Source organism: Takifugu flavidus, chromosome 1 (assembly GCF_003711565.1).
Source record: "Takifugu flavidus isolate HTHZ2018 chromosome 1, ASM371156v2, whole genome shotgun sequence".
NCBI lineage: Eukaryota > Metazoa > Chordata > Actinopteri > Tetraodontiformes > Tetraodontidae > Takifugu > Takifugu flavidus.
The window spans coordinates 23016593-23042972 of record NC_079520.1 but is presented as its reverse complement, the minus strand read 5'-3'; the positions used below and the strand labels follow the sequence as shown (position 1 = coordinate 23042972).

Below are 26380 nucleotides of genomic sequence, written 5' to 3'. Positions count from 1 at the left end.
CATGTGTCATAAAATATTATTAATCTTATACTTATAACTCTGTTTTAAGCTGCTAATAATGGTGACAGTGGTCTTCACCTGGCTAGTATCCACAGGTGTGGGTGTGAAAGCTGCCTGGCTCATCATTACAGTGGGTCCTATTAGGTTTCCAGGTCCAGTTATGTCCTGACTGGACACTAGTTTCAGCCTCTCCCTGGGCAATACTGCTTCAAAACAGGGTGCATAACCCAGAGGGGGTAGGAACTTAAACTCTCCATGACGACCCCCAAGGAGGAAACGTACCCTGCAATAATAAAAGCTAAAGTGTTAATTTTTATTTCCTTTCTTCAACCATAAATAGTTCAACATACAGTATCATTCAGGTACATTCAGGATTTGTTTAAAACTAATACAAAGGAAACATAGATGCATAATAGTGCATAATTATAATGCATAATTATTTTGCAATCAAGGGATCTACCATTGTAGGTACACAGGATAAAAGTCATGAAATACATAAGATGGAATATTATGAAGTGAAACAGATGCATAACGTGCAATCATTAGGATGTGTCTGTTGTGTATGTTTATGTTTATTACTTTCTCTGTTTTGTTGGTGTTTTTTCCTCTTCCTCCTGTCCTTCATGTGTGTCACTTGTGCCTGTTTATCTCTGCTCTCCCTTGTAAAATCTGTTGTCCTTTCGTACTGTGCGAGACTGTCTTTTGTTAAAGAGTCCAGCATTAGCCCTCATGTTGTGTTCTGGATATTAAATGACTTGAAAAGGATTACTGATTTTTTCTGTTGGATGTGTTGGCCTGTCTGCAGTCTGCCTACTTTTTAAGAGCCTGAGCACTACCTGGCACAATATTGTTGCAAAATACTTTTTTCACTTTTTATTTTAGTTTGGTTATTTTATAGTAAGCCACCTGCCTTTTTGAGGGCTTGAAAATGCTTGAAAACTAAAATTTTGCAGGTGCACCAGATTGGATGAAAATGTATATTATTTTAACAGGTTCCAGATATGGTTATGAAAAAAGGTTTCTATGGAACCACCTAAATACAATTATGCAAAATTCTCTTAAAGTCATGCTCTATGTTTGACAGGAAGTCTGCCCATTTCAATAGATTTTTGCCCATTTTTTTTTAATTTTGATGCCTTGTACAAATGAGCTCAAGATTTTTGAGCCGAGACAAAATCATGGTGAAATCTCATATATTTGATATATGGTCTTTGCCTGGAAAAATAGTGCAATATGTACTTATATAGGACGACCTGCTGGAAACAGGAAATTACATGTTTCACATTCTGACAGCCTTCTCCTAGTGTGTTGATCGCATCAAACATCGATGATGCTTTATTGCAAAATATACAGCATTTCATCAGAGGGTGCAGCTCTGACAGCATGACAAGTATCAATATTTTGCCATTAATTGAAAAGTTTTTCTAATTTATGGATATGGTTTAGACCCTGCCTCAGAACCCATGGGTTTGAACAGACTTCTGACCTGAATACATGTTCATTTCAGTATTCACATTATTGTATAACGTCCCCCTAGAGAGATAAAATGCCTGGACTACATTTGATCAGTGTGGGTGAAACTTTGTACACGTGTAATATCACAAGACTGACAAAAAAGTCTCCTGATCCAAACCTGTGTGTAATGAAGTAGCTCTGCAACACGCCCAATTTTTTTCAATGGAGCAGCCCTGAGACTAGTGGTGAAGTTTGTGGTAAGTTTACAGGGCTCAGGCTGTAGAAGAGGAGTATTACCAGTAGCCTAGCAGACACTGCTTGACTTGTGGTTTGGTGGCGACATTACAGATTAAACTATTATACGATTAAGCAGCGATCAAAATAAATGACGTGACCCCACAGTGGAGACACGACCATTTGGAGGACCAACTGAGAGGACCAGTGCCAATATTTACAAAGAAGTCATAGTCGCAGTGAAAACACACCTTTTGGCAAATTTGAAAATTGGTACACCAATCAATGCCCGAACAATGGCACTTACAGAACTAAGCTTGTCTCATTTTTTTACATATTGAAAAAAAAATGTCATTTTAAGGTGTGAAGATTGTTTTTTATGCCCACTATAAGCCTTACCTGACTCCAGCAGAGAAGCTCACCACAGGGAAGAAAAGGCCATCTGTGTTGAAATTTTCAAACATGCCCTGAACGGGTTGGCCATTAATCCTAAAGGAGATACTGGGCACACTGAGGTCTAAGCAGCAGCTTACCACATCCTCTGGTTTCAAAAGGTGTTGACTGGTTGAGTTAACTGGCTGGGCAATACAGCCTGAGGACAGAATAATGGTAATATGACGTTACAGTTTCATCAGATGTTATCAAGGTGTTACATGAAATCTCACCTGATAAAAGATGAAGTCCATCAAAACCATATGAATAAAGATCATCACCCACTCCATTGCCTCCCCAGCCCTCCCCTCCAGTTGTGTAGGGGGCATAGCAACCGGTATTACCCCAGCCCACCCGAAGATGAGTGGCATCTGATGTCACAAATGGCTGCACATGATCCACGACTACTTCATAGTACCACTTTTTGTATTGAGCTGAGCCATCACTGACACCCAGGAAGATGTTTGGATGCATGCTGTTAGAAGCAGGAAAAATGATCATTTAGCACTCTGGAAAATATTCCATTATTGCATTATCAACTTTAATACTGCCACTGCTATAATGACCACTAAATAATGTCTCATCTACCTTTGTCTATTCCCCTCATGAATTGCTACAGTTCTTATAATTATTTTATTATTATTATGTATTCTGCACTACCACAACAACAACAACAACAACCAATAATCATAATAATAATCATAATAATCCTAACGATAATAATAATAATAACAATAACAATAATAATCATCATCATCATCATCATAATAATGTGGCTTTCAACATAATTTCTCAAAACTGTCTCTCAGCACGAAAAGCTTTTTGTGAGAATTTTATGTCTAGTCTTGAGGGTATCTAATGGATTCCCAAGGCTTTCCCAGGCTAGCTTAGAGCTATAACCTTCCAGCTTATTTCTTTCTTCAGCATAAAAATTATGAAGAGAATGGGTAACAAAGGGAAGCCATGTGGAGTTCATTATTAATAAGTGTCACAAGTTATCAACCTTTAATTATCAACTAATAGCCAACTTTGCCCCTACTAGTACCACAATTCTACGTTGTTGTACTTTCTTCCTGCATCCACTAAAGATATATACATACTGTTCATACACATCAGATCGAAATTGGTATAAGATAAAGCTTGTGCATGTTGCTGTTTATGAGTGTTGGTACCTGCTTATATGGTTAATCAGACGAGTTTGTAACAGAAGACCTCTTCCTGGCAAAAGATTGTCACATATTAAGTGCTGATTAGAACGTACTGCCACACCATGGCAAACACAGAGGGAACACAGCACTTCTAGAACCTACAAGAAAGAAGAAATTTGTTAGTTGTGCATTATTATTATTAGATGTGTTTATCATATTCTCCATAAGAAAATAAATACAAGGAGAATACAAATGTTGATACTGCAAAACAGCATTAAAAATGATTACAGGTGCAGACAGTCTATGTTCCTTCTACTGCACATCTTCAAAGACCTGGGCTTGCCAGTAAACACCACTTCATTTTTAAAAAAGCACACTCTGTTCTTCCTGAGGACACTCTGGAGTTAACTTCTGCTGAGGAATTTCTACAGTTGTCCATTCGAAAATCCCCAAATGTACTGATGATGGCTCAGAAGATTGGTGGATCTCCCCTTCCATTACTATATAAGATCTACCTGAGCTGTCTCCTTGGGCAGGCAACAAAGATTAGGCGAGCCCCTACCCATCAAGCAAATCAAATCAAATCAAATCAATCTTTATTTATATAGCGCCTTTACAATCAAAAATTGTTTCAAGGCACTTTCCAGAATCCCAGGGCCTAACCCCAGACAAGCAACAGTGGCAAGGAAAAAAGGACACTGTCTGCTCAACACCCACCCCCTCTAGGAGTCTATCTTGATCCCGTCATTCAGCAAGATACTGAACACCAAATTGCTGCCTGTGTATTATGTGACTGTACATAGGTGAATGCAGACATGTAATGTAAAGCACGTTGAGTGGTCAGAGCTGACTGTAAAGGTATAGTGCCTTTACCATTTTATTAAAACCATCTTTGGCTAATGGATGTACAAATTGTTGAACACATTGTATGTGTTTATCTTAACCCATCCCACTAGAAAACAGGTCTTTCTGTAGTTCTACATGCTATTATTCCAATGTCAATGTTATATAGAAGTCTCAGAATAATCAACATCTAAATATTGCCAAACTGAATCTATGACCCGCATGTGATTTGAGGATCCGTCTAAAGGCTGAATCCCTTTGTGATTGACAAAGAGTAGACAGGATAGCATTTTTCAGCTTAGTCCAGGCCATTCATTTACAGATCTTGTAAGAGAAGTCCAGAGACAGGCTGCGGCATTCATTGGCATTTGCTTGGCGACCATTTCCATTAAATCACGTAAATAAAACAATGCTAAACAATATTATATATTGTCAATGCTAATATTGTCAGCAACTTTAGTGAAATCAAATCCTTGGGAAACACACCTAGATAGTATGACAGGGTGACGGAAAGGGAAATGTTCAAAGGGAAAGGAGAACTGATTTTCCCTTTAAATGAATGTACAAATTTTATTTTGATGTCAAAAATGTGCTTCCCCTCCTTGAAACACCAGCAGCAACCACTGATTTTGACACATGTGCATACATATTAGTAAGTGTACCTTGTGGTTTCTCCCATGCTTGTCCAATAGAGATATAATAGATGTGATGTGTTCTTCTTTGATTATGTTCAAGGCCTCAGGACTCTCAACCAGCACACAATGAATCACCTCTAGTATACCTAGAACAGTAAACAAGAACATCTTTTTTGATTTTTTGGGAACAAACAAATTTTAAAAAAAAGGTTTTAAATGTTGGTATATTGCAATCTTACGTACACCACTAACAAAAAATAAAGGGAAAACATAATCACCACACTTCTGGGACATCAATATGTCCATTTACGAATCAATTATGATTGTGAATATATATTTTATCTGCTTTTGTATCATCAAAACAGACAGCAGTTGGAAAGGAAATGAAAGCACAAAAACAACCCACATTTTGTCAATGGTGGCCCTCTCCTTATCCTTTCTAGCAAATTCTTTGTTAGATTTGTACTCTCCAGAGCCCTCACTGGTAGTGCTAGCATGAGGTGGCATAGCAAACAGAGTATGCCCAACTGTAGTGCTGCTACTCCAGGATGTGTCAGTCAGAGGCATTGCTGTTTCTCCTATTGTAGTGTCAAGTATGTGTGTGCTGCCCTTCTGGCATGGGCTCCTTCAACTGACAGCAAGGGATGGCAAGGGAAGGAGACAGTCAGCAGCTCTTGTGACTATTAATAATAATGTCAGAGGTTGAAGCATAGCTTTCACTAGGAAATTAACTGCTTGAAGACTTTGCCTCTCATTTGGAGAATTGAGAGTTATTTGCCAAATTAAAATTTACATCGTTGGGGAGGTAAGACTAATGTGGAAGAAATGCCAAGAGAAAGAGGATGTGAAGGGACAAAAAGGTCCACTATCAGCTCTTTTGTTCAAGGAGGAACAGAACAAGAAGTATCAGAGTCACACAATTACATATAGCAGGCCACTTGTGTTGTGTCATGTTTCTGCATGTGGTACTGTGTCAAAAAACATCACAACAAGCACCCTGTTCTCTGCACAGATGATTTTTTTTTACAGTAAGCACATAGGCAACCCTTACTGCTGTTAGCAGCCAGAATAAGAGCCCAGAACTATTTTTAGACCCAATGACAGTGATCAATGTACACGGCAACATCTTGTGGCTGGTGTATCATAAGTACCAGACTTACCAGCCTGTTCCCAAGCCCTCAATATATTAGATATTGATGCATTAATCACTGCCATAGTTCACTATGGATGGTTCCACTTTTTATTTATGTGTTCCCTTGATTTATTTGAGCATATATGCAGTGTAGTTTGGCCTGTGTTAGTAAGCAAGCTGCCTTACCTGAGGAGGCTTCCAGTCTCTCCAATCTGCTGATCAGCCAGTCCAGTGAACTGGAAAACTGAGCACAATTCTTTCGGTTCCCTCGGATCAGTGCAGCTAAAGGAGGATAGGAGAAAATGGAAACGGCCTTAAAATATCTTGTTATGACGTGATACTGGTATTGAAAAAAAAACAAAATGGAGCTAATAGCTTTTTCGATATCTCAGTTAGTTTTGGAGCAAAGGTTATTTGCTAAAAACAGGAATCAGTAGTCGAAAAGTAGAGTAAAAATGCATGTTATATTATCATCCAGGGTTTGGACATTGAGATCGTGGAGGAGTACAAATACCTGGGTGTTCACCTCAACAATAAACTGGACTGGACTCATAACACAGACGTCCTGTACAAGAAGGGCCAAAGCCATCTCCATCTGCTGAGGAGACTGAGGTCCTTTGGAGTGTGCAGGACACTGCTTAGGACTTTTTATGACTGATGTGGTGGCATCAGCGATCTTTTACGCTGTGGTCTGCTGGAGCTGTGGAAGCTCAAAGAGGGACAGGAAGAGACTCAACAAACTGGTCAGAAGGGCTGGCTCACTCCTGGACTGCTCTCTGGACTCCATTGAGGAGGTGGGTGAAAGGAGGATGTTAGCCAAGCTGACATCAGAGGGACAGGAAGAGACTCAACAAACTGGTCAGAAGGGCTGGCTCACTCCTGGACTGCTCTCTGGACTCCATTGAGGAGGTGGGTGAGAGGAGGATGTTGGCCAAGCTGACATCAATTATGGACACCCCCTCTCACCCCCTACACGAGACTGTGGGGGCCATAAGCAGCTCCTTCAGCAGCAGACTGTTACACCCACGGTGTAAAAAGGAACGCTACCGCAGGTCATTCATCCCAACTGCTGTCGGATTGCACAACATCCACAACTCTTAATGTCGCACCAATAACCCATGGTTGGCATATTTTTCTGCACTACTTAATCATACTACCTCCGGAATCTCTTATTTGCATATTTATTTTTCTTCATGTAGTCTAATATTCCCTTCTACTGTATATATAATTTCCCCTTCTGTATATAATGTATAATGTACATAGTAATGTACATAATAAAATATTTTTTTTCTTTTAGTGTTGTATATCACTGGCTACTTCTGTAACACATAAATTTCCCCGATGTGGGATCAATAAAGTTTTATCTTATCTTATCATAATTATATTACAATGTAATATTTCAGTATATTTTTCTATTAGTATTAATAGTTGTTGGCGTTCAAATAGTAAAGGGGTGTTAATGTTAATAGTTATCTAAAGAGGATTATTTATTAGCTTGTTGAACACAGTCTGCTCTCAGATCACTGAGCAGCCTATTTGCTCATCATTTTATGTGATCAACTGACACTGAAATCAGCACACCAGTTTTGACAAGACCTCACAAATTCAAGCCTCTTAGTTTCAATGGCTTCTCCTTACAGTGACTATACTGTATATTGATGTTCCGGTTAGAATTTGGAGCTATTAATAGCACAGCCAGGAAATGCAGAGAAGGAGAGAGCATAATCACATTTATCAAACTTCTACAGTATGTCCGATCTGCTGAGCTGGATCCATTCAGCTATGAATACAGTTGTTTGCCTACAAAATCGTAATGGGAGCTTTGAACTCTTAGTTCTTTGGATTCTGCAATCCTGAAAATAATTCTAGTCTAGATATTACAATGGCATTTTTCATACTGGGCTCATTGAAAATAGATTTTTTTTAATTGCAATGTACTACATGGTCAAACTGTCTATTGATTTGCATCTTCTTCACAAGTTGGTTCAGCACGTGATTATTTCTCTGGATGTGTAGGTGGCATCCAGTAAGGGACTATCTGTCACTGGTGGCTGAATGGGTAATGGCAGACATTTAAAGTGCTCAAAGGTGGGCAGAAGAATAAAGATGGAGCATTTTGTAGTGGCCCTGAAGTGTAATCCCCAAAAGAATAAGATGAAATGCAATAAATGAGAAAAAACATCAACCACTCACATGATAAAAAACATTCAGGATACAACTTTCTCTCATTGTTGTTTTCCACTGATCCTTGTTTTCCACTGGTTTGCAGCTGATGAGTTGATTCTGTGATTAATTGTGCCTTCTCTTTAGGATTGCTGTAAATGTGGACTCGTCTGAGTTATCTTGGCTCAGCATAGCTTAACCTTCTTATCCTTAGCAAATGAGTTATGCCAGAATGTGCTGATTTCGCTATAAATGCAAGTTTACTGTCAAACTTTCTCTGATTAGATAGGTAAAATTTGGCATGTGCTTGCCGCAAGCTAGTCCCAGTATCAAAGCTTTTTTAGTTAATTGTAAATCTGTAATCACTGTAATCCTTCTTGTCCGCAAGCTTCAAAAACAGTCAAGAGCTGCTTAGACTGCCTTCGTCAATGCCAGTGTTAACAAATGCTGACCTCACTAAAGACGTGCTGCTTAAATATTCATAAAAAGTCACACCAAGACAAGCAGTAAGTGATGGTGCATTCAGTGTGTGTGTGTGTGGGTGTGTGTGTGTGTGTGTGAGATCATGTACCCAGTAGTTGATAGAGGGAGTTGAGGATTGAGCTCCAGTGGTCCCCGGCTTTCCTTCCTAATACCTCAGCAAATTGAGCTGCATTGCTGTATAAATGGAGGTGATCAATACACTCCAATACGAGGCTGATTATCCCCTGCAGACAGAGTAATTGATTTTACCATTTTCAGATCAATTCAGATAATACAGCCTAAAGAACACATGCTGACAGACAGACAGACAAACAGACACACACACACACACACACACAGATTATAGACTGGCAAACCTCAGGCAACCTTACTGTCATTCTTTCAAGGTAATCTGGCAAATTATGCTTCCTAAAGCATCTTTCACAAGATGATTGAGATGATAGGTGGAGTATTCCTCCACACCGTATCATGGTCAAGCTGTTTCCACAACATCGAAATAGGGCTCAGATACATAGAAATTTTTCTAAATCACAAAATATGTCATCCAATTTACAGCCATTAAGGGGCAATTGGGGGAAATACATTACCGGTACAAAAGGTGGATTTTTTTCCAACTGACCACATTGTTGGCAAACACTGGTGCACTACCAAACACTGTTCTTCTAGTCCATATGTGTCAAACTCAAGGCCCACTGGCCATATCCGGCCTGCAATACAATTATATCTGGCCCGCGAGATCGTTTTACATTTATCTGTTATTATTGTAATTAATGGGCTGGTGTTATGAAGCGCTGATAATAGACAAACTACAGATCCCATAATGCAGAGCAACAGCTGCCTTGCCTGATAGGTTACATACCTGGGAACATTCTCGCGTCATTCAAGTCAAGTGTATGTTAATGTTTGCAGACCTATTGTAACGTCAAACCTTGCCATTAATAATGGCGAAAAGAAACGTTGATTCTGAAAACAGAACCGATGGGAGGCTGATTATATGTTTAACATTGCCGGTAAACCGGTGTGTCTTATTTGTGGAGCTAATATGGCTGTAATTAAGGAATTGAATCTAAGAAGTCAATTTGAAACAAAATATGAAGACAAGGTGAAAAACCTGAATGCAGAGCAGATGCTACAGAAAGTAGAAGCGTTAAAAAGAAAGTGAAGTGAAGTGGCAGAAGAGTTAACCAGATCAGGCCGGCCATTTACCGAGGGAGAGTTTCTGAAGAACTGTATGCTGAAGGTGTGCGATGTCTTGTGTCCAGACACAAAGCAGATGTTGGCAAATGTAAGCCTGAGTAGAAATACAGTTGCTGATTGGGTTTATGGGTTTTTGCTTTGCAAAAGTTTATTTATATTTCCTGGGGGTTTTGGACCATGCTCATATTTTGAATTTGTTTGATTTTGACAGAAACATTTTTGTGGAGAGCAGAAATATTTAAGGATATTTAAAGTTTAAAGAGTTTAAAGTTTAAAAAATGGTCCATGAGCAAAGCAAATGCTTTTACTTCTCTGGAAAAGCATAATTTTTAATTTTTTTTAATGTTTTTTTTGCAGCATGTAGTTGTAACTCTATAATTTTGACAAGAAATATATTTATATACAGCAAAGTATTTTAAGTTATATAAGGTTTTTTTTTAATTGTAGAAAAATATTCCTGTCTGTTTTTATTCCTATTCATGTTCAAAAACATTTACGTGTTCAATAAATGTTTATCCTGTTCGGCCTGCAACCTAAAGTGTGCTTTGAGTTTTGGCCAGAGGTGCAACTGAGTTTGACACCCTTGTTCTAGTCAATTTTCTGCATTGCCTGTAATGGTCTTGTATCACTGTTGCTTATCTCGTATTGTAATATCCATGCTCCCCTCCTGTTATTCTCCTTATACTGCCTGCATCTGTTGTTTATGTGTGTTCACGCGCACACGTGTGCATGTGTGTATATGTGCACCTCTTCCTGAAAAAGGTTCTGTCGGTTCTTCAGAGCCCTCAGATGGTTCTGCTTATCTTCATGTTCCATTTGGTCGCCGGGTGGTTGGAAGTACCCAATTAGATCCTGTAAACTCAGACGGACTGTATCTATTGGCAGATCTGGAGACAAACTCTTTCCATTTTTCCACAGAGCATCCAGACCCCTAAACATAAAGAGTAAAACATCAGTCACTGCTCTTCTAATCCAGGTGTTCTCTTATTGTTTTTGATTTCCCCACCCATAGACTAATAATGCGGGAGGTTTTTTGGTTATTTTATTACGGCAATTGCTCTTATTGTGATTGACTAGTTTCATTGGGGAAAAAAACCCCTTAATATTAGACCATCCTATAATCATCAGGGACTTCTTCCATGGAACTAACTCTGAATCCAGGCACAGGAGGCTAACACCCTCTCCACTAAAGTTAGTTTTCAATCTTGATTGATAAAACCTATTGTCTTTAATTCCCTAGCTATTGTTATTATAAATCCCAATAGTTAGAGCAACATGCTTTCATTTGTCTGGCTTCCTCATATCACGAGCAGTAAAAGGTGTCAATTTAGGTTGGCCTCTTTTGTTAAACATCAGACATTGGAGAACATCCATCTCATCTTAAAATAGCTTTGTTTTGAAGGCCAGATTTCACTTAGCATTAATATCTTAGCCTATATCAATTCTTTACACTTTTTCAGGAGATGAATCTGGGAACACATTAATAGTAACATGTAAATCAAGGAGACTTGGCCTCTATCCTTTTCTATTCCACAAGAAGATGATGATAATGCAGCTATCTAACTATTAAGTTCTTTCTCAGAAGAACAAAGAAGGATGACAATCAGCACCTAGATTTGAATTATTCTTCCAAATACTTTTGGTAATGTAATGTATTTAAGGTATTACTTTGACCTCTATGATTAAGATAGTATTGTATAATTAAATCTGATATTTGTACTAAAAACCTTTGTCATCACCTACTTTATGAATATGTTGAAAACAGACACGATACTGCGTATCACTCCAGCAGCATGACTTTCCTCATGTTGTGACCGGGACAGTGTAAGACCATCATCCATGTGACCCTCATGGTGTATGATTGCCTGAAATAAGAAGGAAGTTGTTCATTAAAGTTAGGAAATTTTAATGTTTTTGTCCTTTGTAATATATGGTGAAACAACATCTTTTTGTCTGTGTCCTTTTCCTCTTAATAAATACAAACACCTGATGGGGTAATGCACCATTAACAGTTGATTTTTATTTTTTTTTAGCTACGATAGTGATCCATTTAGGGGGAAGTAAGAAAACAGACTAATCATAAGAATCAACATACAAAAGGAAATGCTGAACAACATTCTACTTAAGAATTCTCAAAGTTATGTCCTCAAGATTGCCCACAATGCTCAAAGAAAAATGTGCTCATTCCACTCTGTAACCCTGTGTCAAATATTAAATGATTGTGAGTGACTGGTGGTAGGAGCTCGAACCTCTTTCCTCTTACACCCTTGATGCATTACAACAGCTGTGGCAACAGGTCTCAGCTTTGTGCTGGATCTAGATCTTAGTTTTGAGTCCCATATTAATAAAGTGACTACGACATCATAACGAAAGTGAGACTATTAATAAAGGAAACACATGCTGAAAAAATAATACGTGTCTTTATCTCAAGTAGACCCAAAGAAAACCACTGACAGACTTCAGCTCATCCAAAGCTGCTTGTCTATTAACCAGATCAAGAGCACATTAGTCTTAGCTGCCCTACACTGACTCCCTGTAACATTTAAGAGCTGACTTTAAAGTCCTTCTATGTGCATACAAAACACTTCATGGACTAAGCCAGTATACCTAGATATCTAGAAAAACAAAATACATCTTTAAACTTTATCCATTAATTAACTCCTTTTTCATTCCACCCTGTGTTGTGTTTTACTGCTTTATTTGACTCCTTTGTTTTAATAGTTAAACTTACATTTTTTAATTAAAAAAGAAATACAAAGACACTACTAGGCAAACAAACGGTGATGTGGCTTTCTTTGCAATAACAGGGTAGATTACATGAGTCGGGTGTGTGTCTTGATTAATTTGGCGAACCCCTGAGACTAACTCACCGAAACCCAGGATCAAATCCAGTTTAAGAACCACTGGTCTAAGTAAACTGCATCCTCATTAGCACCCTTCTACAATGTCTACAATTACAATAACATTTTCGGAGATTTAAAAAAAAAAAAAAAAAAAAAATGGTACACTTTAATTCAACCATACCTTTCTCTGCACTCCACCCATACGAGCACATTTAGCATCGACAGTTTGGTAGGTGAGCCACTGGCAGCTAAAGACATGCTGGATATAACACACAGAGTCTCCATATTTAATATCTGGAACTCCCATGCCATCAACGTCTTTCTTAACACTAGGGTCTAATTTTTCCTGAAGGAGACAGAAAGAGTAATTAAGTAATTAAAGTAATTAAGAGTAAAAAGTAATTAAATGAAGCATTCTATAAATCAATTAACTATATTAAAAAACAGCAAAGTCTATTAGAAACACGTTCAAATACAAGCATTATTACTTTTCTTTGAGGATGAAGATATTGTATAACTTTTTTTTTTTGCTCCATACCTTGGAGGACCTAAAGCAGAAGACTGTGGATTTGATATCAGCCTTCTCTTTGTCAACCAGGAGGAGTGATTTGTCCTCTGTTTGACTGAGATACTTTCCTGTGGTCACATGTCTAAGCCTGAAAGGCTGACCCCAGCGGATATGACTTCCACTCCACCTAGACACAAAAACAGTCAGATATACAAGCCCTAAACAAACACATACTCTTTGTTCGTGTAAAACTAGAAATTGAATGTGGTTGCATGAGTGTGCACACTCCCATATCAAGGAATGTGGCTGTGTTCGAAATTAACCAGTCAAACTCAATTACAGCAGGTGGAAAGAGCTGCCGTGTCTTTATTTCAGCAGATGAGGGTGGAGAAGCCTATGTGAGAGTGACAGAATGGCTCAACTGGACACTCCTCAAATATATATGAGAAGATGAGAAGAAACCAGTTCAGTGAGGCTTCTAAGAGCAAAATAAGCAAAATAAAAAGTGCTGAAAGAATGCTGTATTTCATTTGACTAAAATGGCCCGTATTCTTCCTACATGAAGTCTCCCAAAAACATGTGAGAAAAAGGTCTAGGGAGCGTGGTTGAATCTTCGGACAAAAACTATGGTGTAAAAACAATACTGCACATCACCCAAGAACACCATATCCACATTATATCTGTCTGGTGATAGAATCATGCGTTCAGACCAATTTTTAGCAGCAATTGGGGCCTCGGCCTAGATCAAGACCAGCTCTAAACACAAGTAAATTTAAAAACATAACTTTTGTGTTCCCTCCCAAAACTTCTGTGTTCCCTCCCAAAACTTCTGTGTTCCCTCCCAAAGCTTCTGTGTTCCCTCCCAAAGCTTCTGTGTTCCCTCTCAATAGTTGTACATTCCCTAACTATAGCTTTGAGTTCCTTTGCAATACAGGGCTCCACATTTCTAACTTATAGACGTACACATTAGGTGCAGATGCAGTCACCATCTTGGTTAAGGTTAACCTAGGGCTCACATACAATAATATAATGGGCTTTGTTTTTATTGCAAAATGTTCTGTTTCAGCAGAGATGTTACACTAGAAAGCGCATATCTAGCTTTGCCCTGTGTATCTGGTATGACTATCAAAAAAGTGATTCTCATATTATATAGATTCATTACACTCAGATGAATATATTTTGAGATTTTATTTAACAAAAAAGTTCTTGATGAAGGCTTTCCGAGCCACGCTAACAGCAATTATAAATAATTAACCACAGGCAAGGCTATGTAATAAACTATGCACTGAAAGGCTGTTAGCATATGTCAAACTGGCTCTAGAAACCACACTTAACTGAGTTGTTATATACAACAGTAAGAGTGATATGGGAAAAAATTAACCTGATTTCAGCACTCCAGAAAGGTGCAGAGAAGAAGGGGAATTAAAACTACCAATACCCAAAACACTCAAAACTGTCATGAAAAGCCCTGGATACCCACTGTGTGTTATAGAAGTAAGAGAAGTAAAAGACACTGCAGGCTGTTTTCCAGTATGTCATCAAAGGTGTAGGTGTGATTAGAATGAAGATCTGGATAGCACTAGAGGTTCCACTGATACACTATGGTTGGAAAGCACAACAGCTTCAAGCAACCCTAACATTACCATACATACTGTATGAGTTGCATCTCTGTGTAAATGTATATCGATGTACAAAGGTCTGTGTCTTTTCTACTCACACAACACGTAATGTCTCGAGCTTCCACAGGGACCGAGCGTGACTGGACACTGCTCCCCCTTCATAGTGTATCGTTCTGGAGGTAAACAATGAATGATCAAAAGACATTGTACGCATATAAATATGGTGTAGAAACATTGGGTGTGTATCTGAATGACTCAGTAACCATCCTGAACACTTCTAATTTGAGTAGGTCAAACTGACATTTAATATCACTATTACATTTCAATAGTTTGAAAAATTGATTAAAGAACTTTGACTGTGAGTTTATTTTTGTGCCGGTGAAACTTGGTTTGAGTTGCTTGGTTGGATGCTTCCATGGAGAACTCCAATAGGTCGAACCTCCACAAAGGCTAATCTGTTTACCTCTTTTTAATTTGGTTATGTTTCAACTAACTAAATGTGTGTACTGTTTACTAAGTGTATATTGTGTGAATCACACTCTAAAATCAGAGAAACAGATCCTAAAAAACAGATATTCTAGAATTACCCTAGCTTCAACCCATGTCTTGTACCCCATTGTACACTTTAAGAATATACTGTATACCGTGGCTTGTGACCATTTTTACTGTGGATTGATTTTTAACAGGTGAAATTCATGAGAGCTATTGTGTATGGATGAAGCCTGGAGCAGACCTTGACAATTAATTTAAGCCACTGTAAAAGAGAGACACATAATCCTGCATGTGGTCATGCATCACTTTGCCTTCTGATGCAGTACTGGTTTCTATATTATTTATTTATGTTTAAATTGTGCGATAATTTAAATAAATGTCTCCAGCTTAAATCTTAAAAGTATACGTCGGCCTTTTTTTGTTGTTTTTTTATAGACTGTGGTATAGATAAAATACATTGAGGATGGTATCGCTACCTCCTGTGCTCTTCTCCATATTGGCCAGATGGAACAGTCAGACACTCATCCATATGACCATAAAGAAGCCGCAGGACATCTCCCCCAATAAGGAATCCTGAGGAAAAGAAGGGACGGATAACAGATATGACAAAAAAAAAATCTCATTTTACCCAAATGCAGCATCATGAGGAAGAAGAGATGACGCAACTAAAAAATTCAGCAATCTATAAACAATGAAGATGAATTTTCCATTTTAATAACAACACTGGAGTTTATGCACATCAAATACACCATGCAACCAACGTTGCACTTATATGCAATGCCGACTGGCTGACGACCTGTGTTTAAACATAGCGTGTCTTCGAAACTAGATAAAAACACCAGACATGACTTGCTGTCTCCCTAAAATTCACCACAATATTTAACAGAATACTACGTGTCTGTGATGGAAGAATAGTTTAATTGGGCTGAAAGTACTCATTCAAACTCCAGAAGTTTTGCCCAAGCAGGATTGTAAATACTATATCTTTTATTTATCATGCTCATGGCCTGATGGTGTTCATTTGTTCTATCTCCTTCCCCAAAAGGACACTCAGTACTTGTGGTTTGATTTGAATTTTCTTTCTTTGAGCACTGGATGCAACAGTTATCACATGATTGTACATATGCATGACATAAGCTATAAAAGTTGGGAAAAAAAACAGGAACAACATAGATACAAAAGCTGTAACAGGCTCTAACACTCTGAACTAATGACTCAACAACCTTTGACATAGGCTATGCTGCCGCCCAGAGGATATCTCCCAACATACCACATCATTCTCAATCGACACACATCTTTCCTGACCCACCTTTCTCTGCACTTTGTTCACTACTGGAAACCCAGAGCAGTTGCAGCATTACTCCTTCCCTCACAGAGTAAGGCTCAGGTCACTTTTAACAGATAATTTAATTTTTTTTTGTACTTCTGATTTATACTCTTATCATTTAATAATTTATTTAAACAATAAAGCATCTATTCTATATGAAAATAGTACATGCAAATATATTACTTTTCTTTTACAGCTTAATACATATACAGATGGATACCTTGTGCTACCTCACTCCTAGTACAGATGGGGACCACGCTCCAGAATGTCTGCTGGAAAGCTGCATCTACATGGAAACTGCCAATACCATAGGACAGATGCTGCAGCAAAACAAACATAAGATTGTTATAGAAAAAACAACAAGTGACCAGCCCAGTTTGGGATGCTTACACACAGGCAGGATTTGGTCGTTGCGTGGTTATAGTCATCATAAGGAAAGGTGTGGTCACAACTCTATATATCATGAAATAGTAAATGATGAAGTGTTATAATGTAAACATGAGGCAATTGCTAAATGTAGGGCACTGCAGCTCTCCTTTTAAGCTAGAACAAGGATACAAACACCTACATAAGCCTGCGGCATTGCCTGTGTTTTTATGTAAATAGATCTAAAAAATTTTGAGGTTTGCTAAATTTGCACATGGGTGTTTGAAATGTATAATTTCTATTTGCATTCTAAACCATAAAATGGTTCTTTAAATGTAAGATATAATATATAAAATATCCAGCTTCTTCTTACTTGGATTTTAATTTGAAAAACTCTGCTCTAGTATAATGAACTTAAAGTGTAGATGCGATTTCTATCATGCATGTCTGATACTGACCAAATATCTCTCAGAGGAGATGCTGACCAGGATGAGATCATCTCCCACTCTGACTTTCTCTCCTTCCGAACGCTGCTTTGATGCTGGATGGATGGTCCACCAACATGCCTCTCCTACGCAGAAAGAAACAAATTGATAAGAAAAACGGATATGAATGACTTACAAAGCCGCAAAACGTGTATATGATTTTTGGAATTTGGACTTTACTGTAACATTTGAATATAAATGATGAAATAAGAACAGACCAGATCTATAGAAGAAGGAAAACCAGTATAAAATACCATCCCTATATTGCTGGAGAATCTTTTTTTTTTTTTTCAAATTTAAGCCTGCAATATGGTTAGCAAAACGTACACTGCAAGTACATTAGTGACAGTTCTTTAGGCTAAATGTCAGTTCCTTGTTGTTAGTGACATGTGACAAGTATAAAAGAACTAATGCAAAACATTCAAGATATTTTGTTGGTGTCAAATTTAAAAGAATTATAACAATAAAAACATCAATAATAACAATAAAATATAGGTCAAATTCCTTAACATACAATACAGTGGGAAAAGAAGTTAAAAGAAGAGGTAGGATTGACAAGAAAAATGGACTGAAATAGACCACGCTGTGGAGTTGTCCTACCCGTGCTGTTGTCCTGCAATCCCACATCAAAGGCAAGTTTGTCTGTAGACGAGCGGGAGGTAGACAGACAGCACAAGTACTACACAGAAGAAAACAGCATGGGGTCATTCTAACTAACAATTCAAAGCATACTTTTGGAGATCTATTTAGCAGTTTCACAAATTCTATTTCTTAACAACCTATAAAAAGCCAGTCAGTACGATTGATTTAAAGAAAACTAAACATGAGACAAAATTTTATTCCATAAGACTACTTTAAAATATAGGAACCTTTGTAAAAAATAATAAAAAATAAAGCAGCATCAGACATAAGTAATGTGATTTTAAAAAAGGAAAGAAGCCTTCCTATGTCCACAAAATTACATAAGATAATTAAAAAAACAAACAAACAATTTCTATCAATTTGACTATTTGGTTTAAAACAGTGTACTGTACTAGGTGTTACCATTTACCATAAACTACTTATGTAAATAAAAAGAACTTATTCCAAAACTGGTGGAATTTTAGCAGATTTTGTGTGTATGCATGTGTGCGCACTAACCATTCCACTATACGAGTGTCGGAGAAGGACAGCATGTCCGTAGAGTAAAGTCCTATGAGCCACCGTCTGATGAAGAGAAATTAGAGGCAGAGAATCAAGGACAAAAGGATTAAAGATGATTTGGAGCATTGTGACTTTCTTCCACGGCTCTGTTGTCCAGTTTTAATGTTGGTGTGTCCAATATTGTGGATGCGCTGTCAACTCAGACAACTTATAATTGACGTGAACTTGATGAGCTCATCTGTTGGATCACTTTGTAAGAGCAAAACTGGTGAGTGAGTATTAATGGGTGCTGGGAAACCCAGGTATTCAATGTGCTACACTTATTATTCTGCAAAATTGGATGAGGAATAGATGAGTGGATTGGAGAGAGGACTGTATGTGCACTCCATACATTGTTTTTGACAAGGGGGATTGCACAACGGGGTAGTGTGACATAATGGCAAGATCAATGGCCAGAAGTGGCTGATGGCATTTGACAGGAATTGAGTGGAGAATACCAATTGCCTGGGTCACAAGTCTGGTTGACTGAATTTTTGGGATGATCTAAATTATTATCGATAAAAGAATTCCTCGAAATGACAACATGATTCATATGCCTACATGCCCGCCTCCCAGTTAGCTCCGTGGCTCAAACTCTCAGTGTTTATTTTATCACCCCATCATATCCCCTATGGAGAGGGCAAGTGTCTGATGAACCAGCTAACTACCACCACAACACCAGCACCCCAGCACCTAGCATTAGCTTTCCTGTATCATCCTGACTGTGTTTAGCTAGCCTACCTCTGAACTGCTACTTCTCCCGAGTCAGCTCTGTGACAATGTTAAATGTTCTAAGAGCAACAGGAATTGTGCAGCCATTTTTTTAGCCTGTGGGTATTTTGTTTAAGACAGGTCTGTGTTGATACTTACTCCCTCAACTTTCTCCTCTCTACTGGCCAGGATCTCCTGTAAAGCTCGTACAGACAATGACTGTTCCAACACGAAGGCACAGATGGACAGATCTGGGGGCACATTCTGGAGACACAAGAAAACACATTATGCCAAAAATGGTATAATAATCAACTTTACACTTACCACAATAATACATTTTAAATGTGGTTGCATTTCTGAAGGGTTTTAAACTGTGGCCACCCAGTGATTCTCATTCCAACATGACAAACTATTACTTGAATTTTTTAAAAAAAGTCCTGTAAGTTATAAGTGGTGTCTCCATAACTCTGACTTTTTCTGCACAAAGATGTGTGATTACATTCGGATAAAGTGGAGTTGGGTGCCAAGACAACATCCTGAACAGAGCTCAACAGCTGTTCATCTCATTCAATAATACAATACAACATAATATTACAATAATACAGCACATAACAGAATCAGAAAAGGCTATGAAATAATGTTAAACAAGTGAAACAGAAAATACTGGATATCTTCTCTGTGTTTGTTTTGAGTTAGTGTGTATGTTAGGGATGCAACACTTGCAACATACACTTTGCCAATGATTCAATATGTATCTTGGTTTTCAGATCATGGTTTTATTAGAGTTTTGGTTCATATTCTTAAGGACAAGAAAAAAATACTACGTTTTTCCCCCAAATCCTTACTTATTTTGCCAAATAGCACATACCCAAAAAATGAAATGGGTATATTGTATTTCTACCTTGTGTATTGTAAAATAAAATAAACAAAATTGTTTAAAAAATAAGTTTAAAAAAATACTTTATAATATTTTATAATACTTTATAAAATACTGAGGGTTTAAGGAAGAAGAAAACGGTAAAACAAGGCTCGTGGGCTTTTTTCACTTTGTCCTCAAATTTCATACATATTCGTAATTATGTTTTGGGTGAAAAGGTTGTGACCAAGGTGGATCGAGGACTTTAATTTTACCAGGTGAGTAAATCGCACGTCTCCAACCATTGAAAAGGGTTGCAAATATTTGGTGCTGAACATCCTGAATGTGACAGTATTTTTTTTGTGTTTATCTGAGTTGGCAGAATATGGTTGTTGAGGAACAAAAAAGGGTATTCAAAAGCACATCTGAAAGACTCCCAGGCTGTGAGTAATTCTATGCAGCTTTTTCGGGTGTCTTTCACTAAGGACAATCTTCCATTGGTCCATACAGCCGTTTCGGTGCAGAACTGCAGCAACGGTTGTCCATCTGAAACTTTCTCCAACTCTATACAGGATCTGTGGAGCTCATGAGCTCAATGGTGAGAGTGTTGCCTCTCTCACCAAAGCCCCCCCACCAAACTGTTCAGTGTGTTCAGACAGCCAGCTGTAGGAAGAGTCTTTCATCTGATAATGATGGAGACCGCTGAAGTCTTTGAAACAATAAATGAAGCAGATTTTTTTTTTTTTTTTCCTAGCATTGCCCAGATCTGTCTGTCGTTGCAGCTCTGTCCCTGAGTTCTTGGATCTCATTTTTCTCTGAAGCGCAATAGAAGTTGTAAGGCGACAGGCGTGTGCCTTAAAAAGCAGATCCACTCCATATAATTCAGCACAGATGGGCTCTGATGAAGGTGGAGAGCCATCTCAAGCTGAACAAAAGAAAGGGATGGCACCTGACTGACCTACATGAACAAAGCAAAGAGGGTGAATACTTATGTTCATGTGATATTTCAGTTTCATTTAAAAAATCTTAAATTGTGGGTTTGGGCTGTCCTTGTGAGGTACCTAGTGTAGACTGTTGACCATAAGAAATAGTGAAAATTTAACTCTACATGGGAAGCGATGCTTGCAGTCATTTTTTGTCAACTATTATTGTTCATTCATCATTGTGCTCAACACAGAGGCTGAAATGATCCGACACTGCAGATTTAAAAGCCGGTGGTGTGTCTTCTCTCACTAGTCGTGTGAGAACTGCTCACTGTGTGTGAATCACACAGAGCTTACAACACGTGGAAACGAATGTGCTAATGAGATTAATCCAAAACCAAGCACAACTGACAACAGTGTATGTAACAAAACACAAGTGATTTGCATCTGTTACATCTCTAATGTATTTTCACATGAAATTAAAACTTAGTTTAAAAAAAAAAGCTACACCAGTAACTTTCTCCGGATGCATTGGTTGATGGGCATGCACGTGTTCTATTTTGAATAATTGTAAGAATCTCTGTTCTGGTAGAGATAATGCAACAAACTGCAACATAATGAACTCATGCCAATACCTTGGAGTTAGAGATGGATTCTAGGAAGCAGAGTCTGTTTCCAAAGCCTTCGGCAGCCAGACAGATTTTCTGTTGGTCATTATGGATTGTTGCTGAGCACTGAAGTACCACCTCATCATCCTGTGAACACAGTTAATGATAAAATAATGCCATCATACAAAGTGGGTCAGCACTGATGCAGAAAAGGCTTTTGATTCTGTTGGGATGAGAACTGCTAAACTTGGTTGTACAACACTTCAGCTTTTAATACATGTGGTCTTAAATCCTTAAAATACAATTTGCCAGCAGCCCGAATCAAAATAAATGGCGGTCTTTCTAGCACAATATCTTGGGAACAGGGATGCCTGCAAGGCTGTCTACTGAGTCCCATCCTGTTTGTATTATTCATAGAGCAAACAGGAAGCAACACAACAGCCATACATAGCACATACATTGGAAAATGCACAAGTATGTGTGAGACCAAATAGCCACTGTACAGGCACATGGCCCAATACAGGAGAGCCTTCTCCTCAAGACAGAATTCAGCTGTTCATTTACACTTAAATGATAAGAGACACGAATTCGAAGACAGCAATGTTCATGTTTTGACTGGAAAAAAAACTGGAAAAATCTATCACTGACCAGAGGAGGAGGCTGAAGACACCCGTAGCCAGCCACCTGGAAAGCTGTGCAAAGTTTTACAATTATTCAAACCCAACAGTACACAGGGGGACCCACACCCCTTTAATAATTCAAACCCCCTCTAACAAGAACATTCAGTAAACCAGCACAGTATGTAAAACTGGGATTCCCACTGGTTAATTTAGAACTGAAGAAGCGTCTTGGATAAAAAGTTTAACATCTTTGGAAAAACTAAAGGAAGCCCAGCTGTTTTTTTAAAGCTAAAAGTTCTCAGCTGTTATTTCTTTTACTGTCAATACCCAGGGAAGTACCAACTAACGTGTCAGTCATCCAGGTCAAAAAGAATCTTGGCTTGGGAGAATTCAACTGGACGTCTGTTTTCAACATTTCAGCTCCTATCCAATACACTTCTTCAGTTATAAACTAGCGGGAATCCCAGAGTTATATACTGTCCTGATTTACTGAACGCTGTCGTTAGTGGTCATGCACATCAAAATTGTAAGTGGATCTGTGCTATGCTAAAGACATTAAGATGGCTAAGCAAACAGCAACTGTTCAGTGAGTATATTTATTTTTATATTTGCAGATGAACTAACCGCCACTGCTCCCCCACCTAGCTTGTCAGTGATTAGCTGGAATATGATTTGTTATATCTTGTTGCACTGCCTGTCCCCCTAGTGTTTTTTGAACTTTACAGCCCTCAAGTTATATATCCAGAGACTGGAAAATTTGTTCACTGGGCAGGATTTCCATCAAAACTGAAATCACGTAGAAATCATGTAGGATCACAGAATGCACCTTTAATTACATCAATAGATGTAATTACATAGAAGCTTCTTCTCAAAACAGGTTTCCTATATACATTTATTTAAATACGTGCATTTAAATCATGAGAAGAAGCTATTGATGTAACAGGTTTCCTATATACATTTGACTGATATTTTTAACGTGGCATTTAATAGTGGCCTAGTAGATAAGAGTAAATAGTAGTAAATTATTGTGATCATTTCATTTTTTGTCAGAAAAACACAAAAAAGATAACATACACATTTTGCCAAAACAACCCCACATCAGTGATTCATGAATATTTAAAACGGAGGCACATCAGACATAAGGGCTGGTTGCTATGGATCGACATAGTTAAATTGGCTTTTTAGATTAATCATGCCATTTTGGCCAAGGATGAATAATTCAACATGGGGATATACTTTCTAATATTTTACATTTGAAGCAGTGAAGATTTGTTTAAATTACTCCTGTTACACAGTAGGTCCGTCTGTCCCTGCATCTCCACAGCCGATTATAATGGCAGTGGGCAGATCTTATGCTGTTTAGGCCATTTGCATTCTATTAAACTGCATTTTTTTATCCACACACATTCAGTGGCTACTTAAAATTATCTGGGGGGGGGGGTTTACATCAAGAAATCAGATATTTTGCAAAACTAGTTTTAAAACGAATACTCGTGAAGACCACGATTCTCAATGTGTTTACAATAGTCTGTAAACATGGACTTTACAGATGATTACATGATGGTGATATTCCAGATACCATATGAAATGACAGATATGGAATATCTTTAATTTTAAATATATTGTTGAAAGCGTATAATGGTGAGATGTTAAACTTGTGAACTGAATTCAGATCATTACAAAGGTAACAGTTTGAAATCCGGTAGAACGTTGCACCACTGTGAGAGCTAATGATTTTAACTCCATCAACCTACAACTTCATCTTTTCATCTGGGCAAAGGCATTAAATACATATACAGATATTAAATACCTATACATAGCATGGTGCTCACACCTTTCTTGTCATGCAATGTCATTTTTGTAATTAATCGCGTAGTGATTGTGGGGATGATTTCAAGTCTCAAAGTGCAGAAGCAATTGAACTTTGCCATTGTCACGGATATTTAAGAATTTTGAAAATTATGGCGGCGCAATATATTTGCATGTATTAGTTCCTCGTCAAGAAAAACGTTTTAAAATGCTTTTCAAGCAGAGATGATGTCAATTCCCTTAGAGTGTTAAATGGATGCTTCTAAAACATGAGCGTGCGGACAGCGCACTATTCTGATGCTTATGGATGACCAATACCGCCTCGCAGAACATTCCAACCACCTCCCAGTGGCTCTCGGAAGGTGTTCATTTTCCAGCTGGTTTCGAGAGAATAGACAGGACCGGAGTCACACGTAACCAAAACGAGTGCGGGAAAGATCTGAAAACACGAAACAGCAGGCGTCGCGCTGCTTCAACTCCACCGCACCGCATTGCTCCTCCATTCCATCACGCCCATGACACGGTGTGTCCACAGGTCCCTGCTATGTCAGCATCACTCTGATCTGGATTCGGACTCAAGTATTCAACATTCACAAAAGTCCAGTGCGGTAAATTGGCCGCCTATACACCACAACCGCACTGCGCAACGCGGACACGCGGCTCTGGGGAAAATTTACTCACCGTCCGCAAAAATTGAATCTCATCTTCACCTTCTACTCCTTCACCCATGGTTCCCCCGATATCGTTGGTGCAGGATCTTTTTTCTTTTTTTTTGCGTAGCGCATCCAGTACGCAGTAGCCTCGCGCGCGTATGGGACGCGCGAATACAGGATACTGGCGCGTGCTCGCTGTGGGAGGAGCTGCCCATGTCTGACGGAAAACAGTTTGACCGAGATTGATAAAACTTTTCAAATAAATTTACAAAGCATATTTAGGGTTCAGCGCCGTGCTTCGCCAAATAAAACTATCTAGCTAATCAATGCCAAATTATATCACGTTTTTAAGGACCAACTGTTGTGGGTTACATTACATTCGACTTCACAAAAAAATGATTTTGCCTTCCTTACCCAAACCATCTTAAAATCATTAATAATCATTAGAAACAATCGTTGCACCCTGGTTTACCTCCAAACTCCACTTGGTGAAATCAAAGAAGTGAAAGCTGGAACGGCTCTGCATAGAATCTGGGGATTTAGCACACCATCAGACAATATATTTGCATATGTAGAGCTGGATAATAACGACAATCTCTTCACCCTGACCCATTGCCTTACAGACAATAAATCCTGGATAACAAACTTTTTTCAGCTCAACTGCAGTAAGTCCCGCACCTTAATCACTGGGCCAGAATCTGTTACTATTTCCACCCATAGCAGTCCTTGACCTGCATTGTGTATGGCCATGGTCTGCTGAAATCCATCAATGCTGGAAAAAGTGGTGGGTGTTGATAGAGCCCTAGATACAAACTCCAAAGTAGGCCTCCAACACCTGCCTCCCCCCAAGGTCTTTTTCATCCCGCAAATGCTGCGAACACACTACAGAGTTGTCTGCTACAGAAGAGCAGATCAAGCAATATCTGAGAGGCCAAGCCCCTGATGAAGGGGTGTTGGAGCCTGTCTGGTCAGTTGGCCCTATCTTCCCTCCTTCCCTGATTGAAGTACTGTCAGGGGAAGAGGAATTAGCAGACTCTCTTGAAAAGGAGGCAGATGATGTCAATGAGCAAGAAGAGAGAGAGATATAGGAATGCATTTTAGGGCATAAAACATAAGAGATATATAAAATGTTTTCACTCTCTAGAATTCATTGTGTTTATATGTCTGAGAATGGTTCAACTGTGTAGGTTGATAGCTTCATTAGCTGAACTAATATCCTTTTTATATTCTCAATTTTGCATTTGGGACAGGTGTAGTACAGGGTTAAAAATAAACCCCATGGGATGTTGTTTTATCCTTCTATCTGTCAGAATCTTAAAATATACACACACAGGATTAAGAAAAAAAGATGAATGATGCAAATATCAGACTGCATAGACCTTTGTTCAGAACAAAATAATGTAAGAATGAATTGTAGAAAGAGACTGATTGGGGTCAGTATTCAGAGCTATAGTCAGAATCCAAATGGAAAAAGTAGATCACAGGCTGATACAACTTCCTTGCGACGACTCGTAATTTGGCTCATTAAGGCCTACATGTGTCTGTGCGCACAGCCTATGAGATCTGAATGTGCTCCTAATGACACATTCGATGTTCCTCCCCTCTCCTTTAGTGTGTGATGCTGCAGAAGTGGATGTAATGATACTAAAGTTGCTC

At 38.5% G+C, this 26380-nt stretch overlaps 1 protein-coding gene across 2 annotated transcripts in view; it reads right to left on the bottom strand.

The window, feature by feature from the left end:
* ryr2a (ryanodine receptor 2a (cardiac)) overlaps window positions 1-24911 on the bottom strand; it is a 95375-nt gene extending 70464 nt beyond the window's left edge. For both annotated transcript variants that reach the window (XM_057032746.1, XM_057032755.1), the window contains exons 1-20: window positions 24753-24911; window positions 21670-21789; window positions 19415-19519; window positions 18503-18568; window positions 17963-18041; window positions 17336-17448; window positions 16732-16831; window positions 15661-15757; window positions 14791-14865; window positions 13104-13260; window positions 12747-12911; window positions 11466-11587; window positions 10470-10653; window positions 8614-8749; window positions 6066-6161; window positions 4775-4893; window positions 3294-3427; window positions 2355-2596; window positions 2089-2281; window positions 79-283 (exon numbers count right to left, since the gene is read on the bottom strand). In XM_057032746.1, the coding sequence (XP_056888726.1) occupies window positions 79-283; window positions 2089-2281; window positions 2355-2596; window positions 3294-3427; window positions 4775-4893; window positions 6066-6161; window positions 8614-8749; window positions 10470-10653; window positions 11466-11587; window positions 12747-12911; window positions 13104-13260; window positions 14791-14865; window positions 15661-15757; window positions 16732-16831; window positions 17336-17448; window positions 17963-18041; window positions 18503-18568; window positions 19415-19519; window positions 21670-21789; window positions 24753-24800 (2556 nt within the window). In that variant the 5' untranslated portion in view covers window positions 24801-24911. The remainder of the gene's footprint in view (window positions 1-78; window positions 284-2088; window positions 2282-2354; window positions 2597-3293; window positions 3428-4774; window positions 4894-6065; window positions 6162-8613; window positions 8750-10469; window positions 10654-11465; window positions 11588-12746; window positions 12912-13103; window positions 13261-14790; window positions 14866-15660; window positions 15758-16731; window positions 16832-17335; window positions 17449-17962; window positions 18042-18502; window positions 18569-19414; window positions 19520-21669; window positions 21790-24752) is intronic.
* Window positions 24912-26380: the final 1469 nt, after the last annotated feature.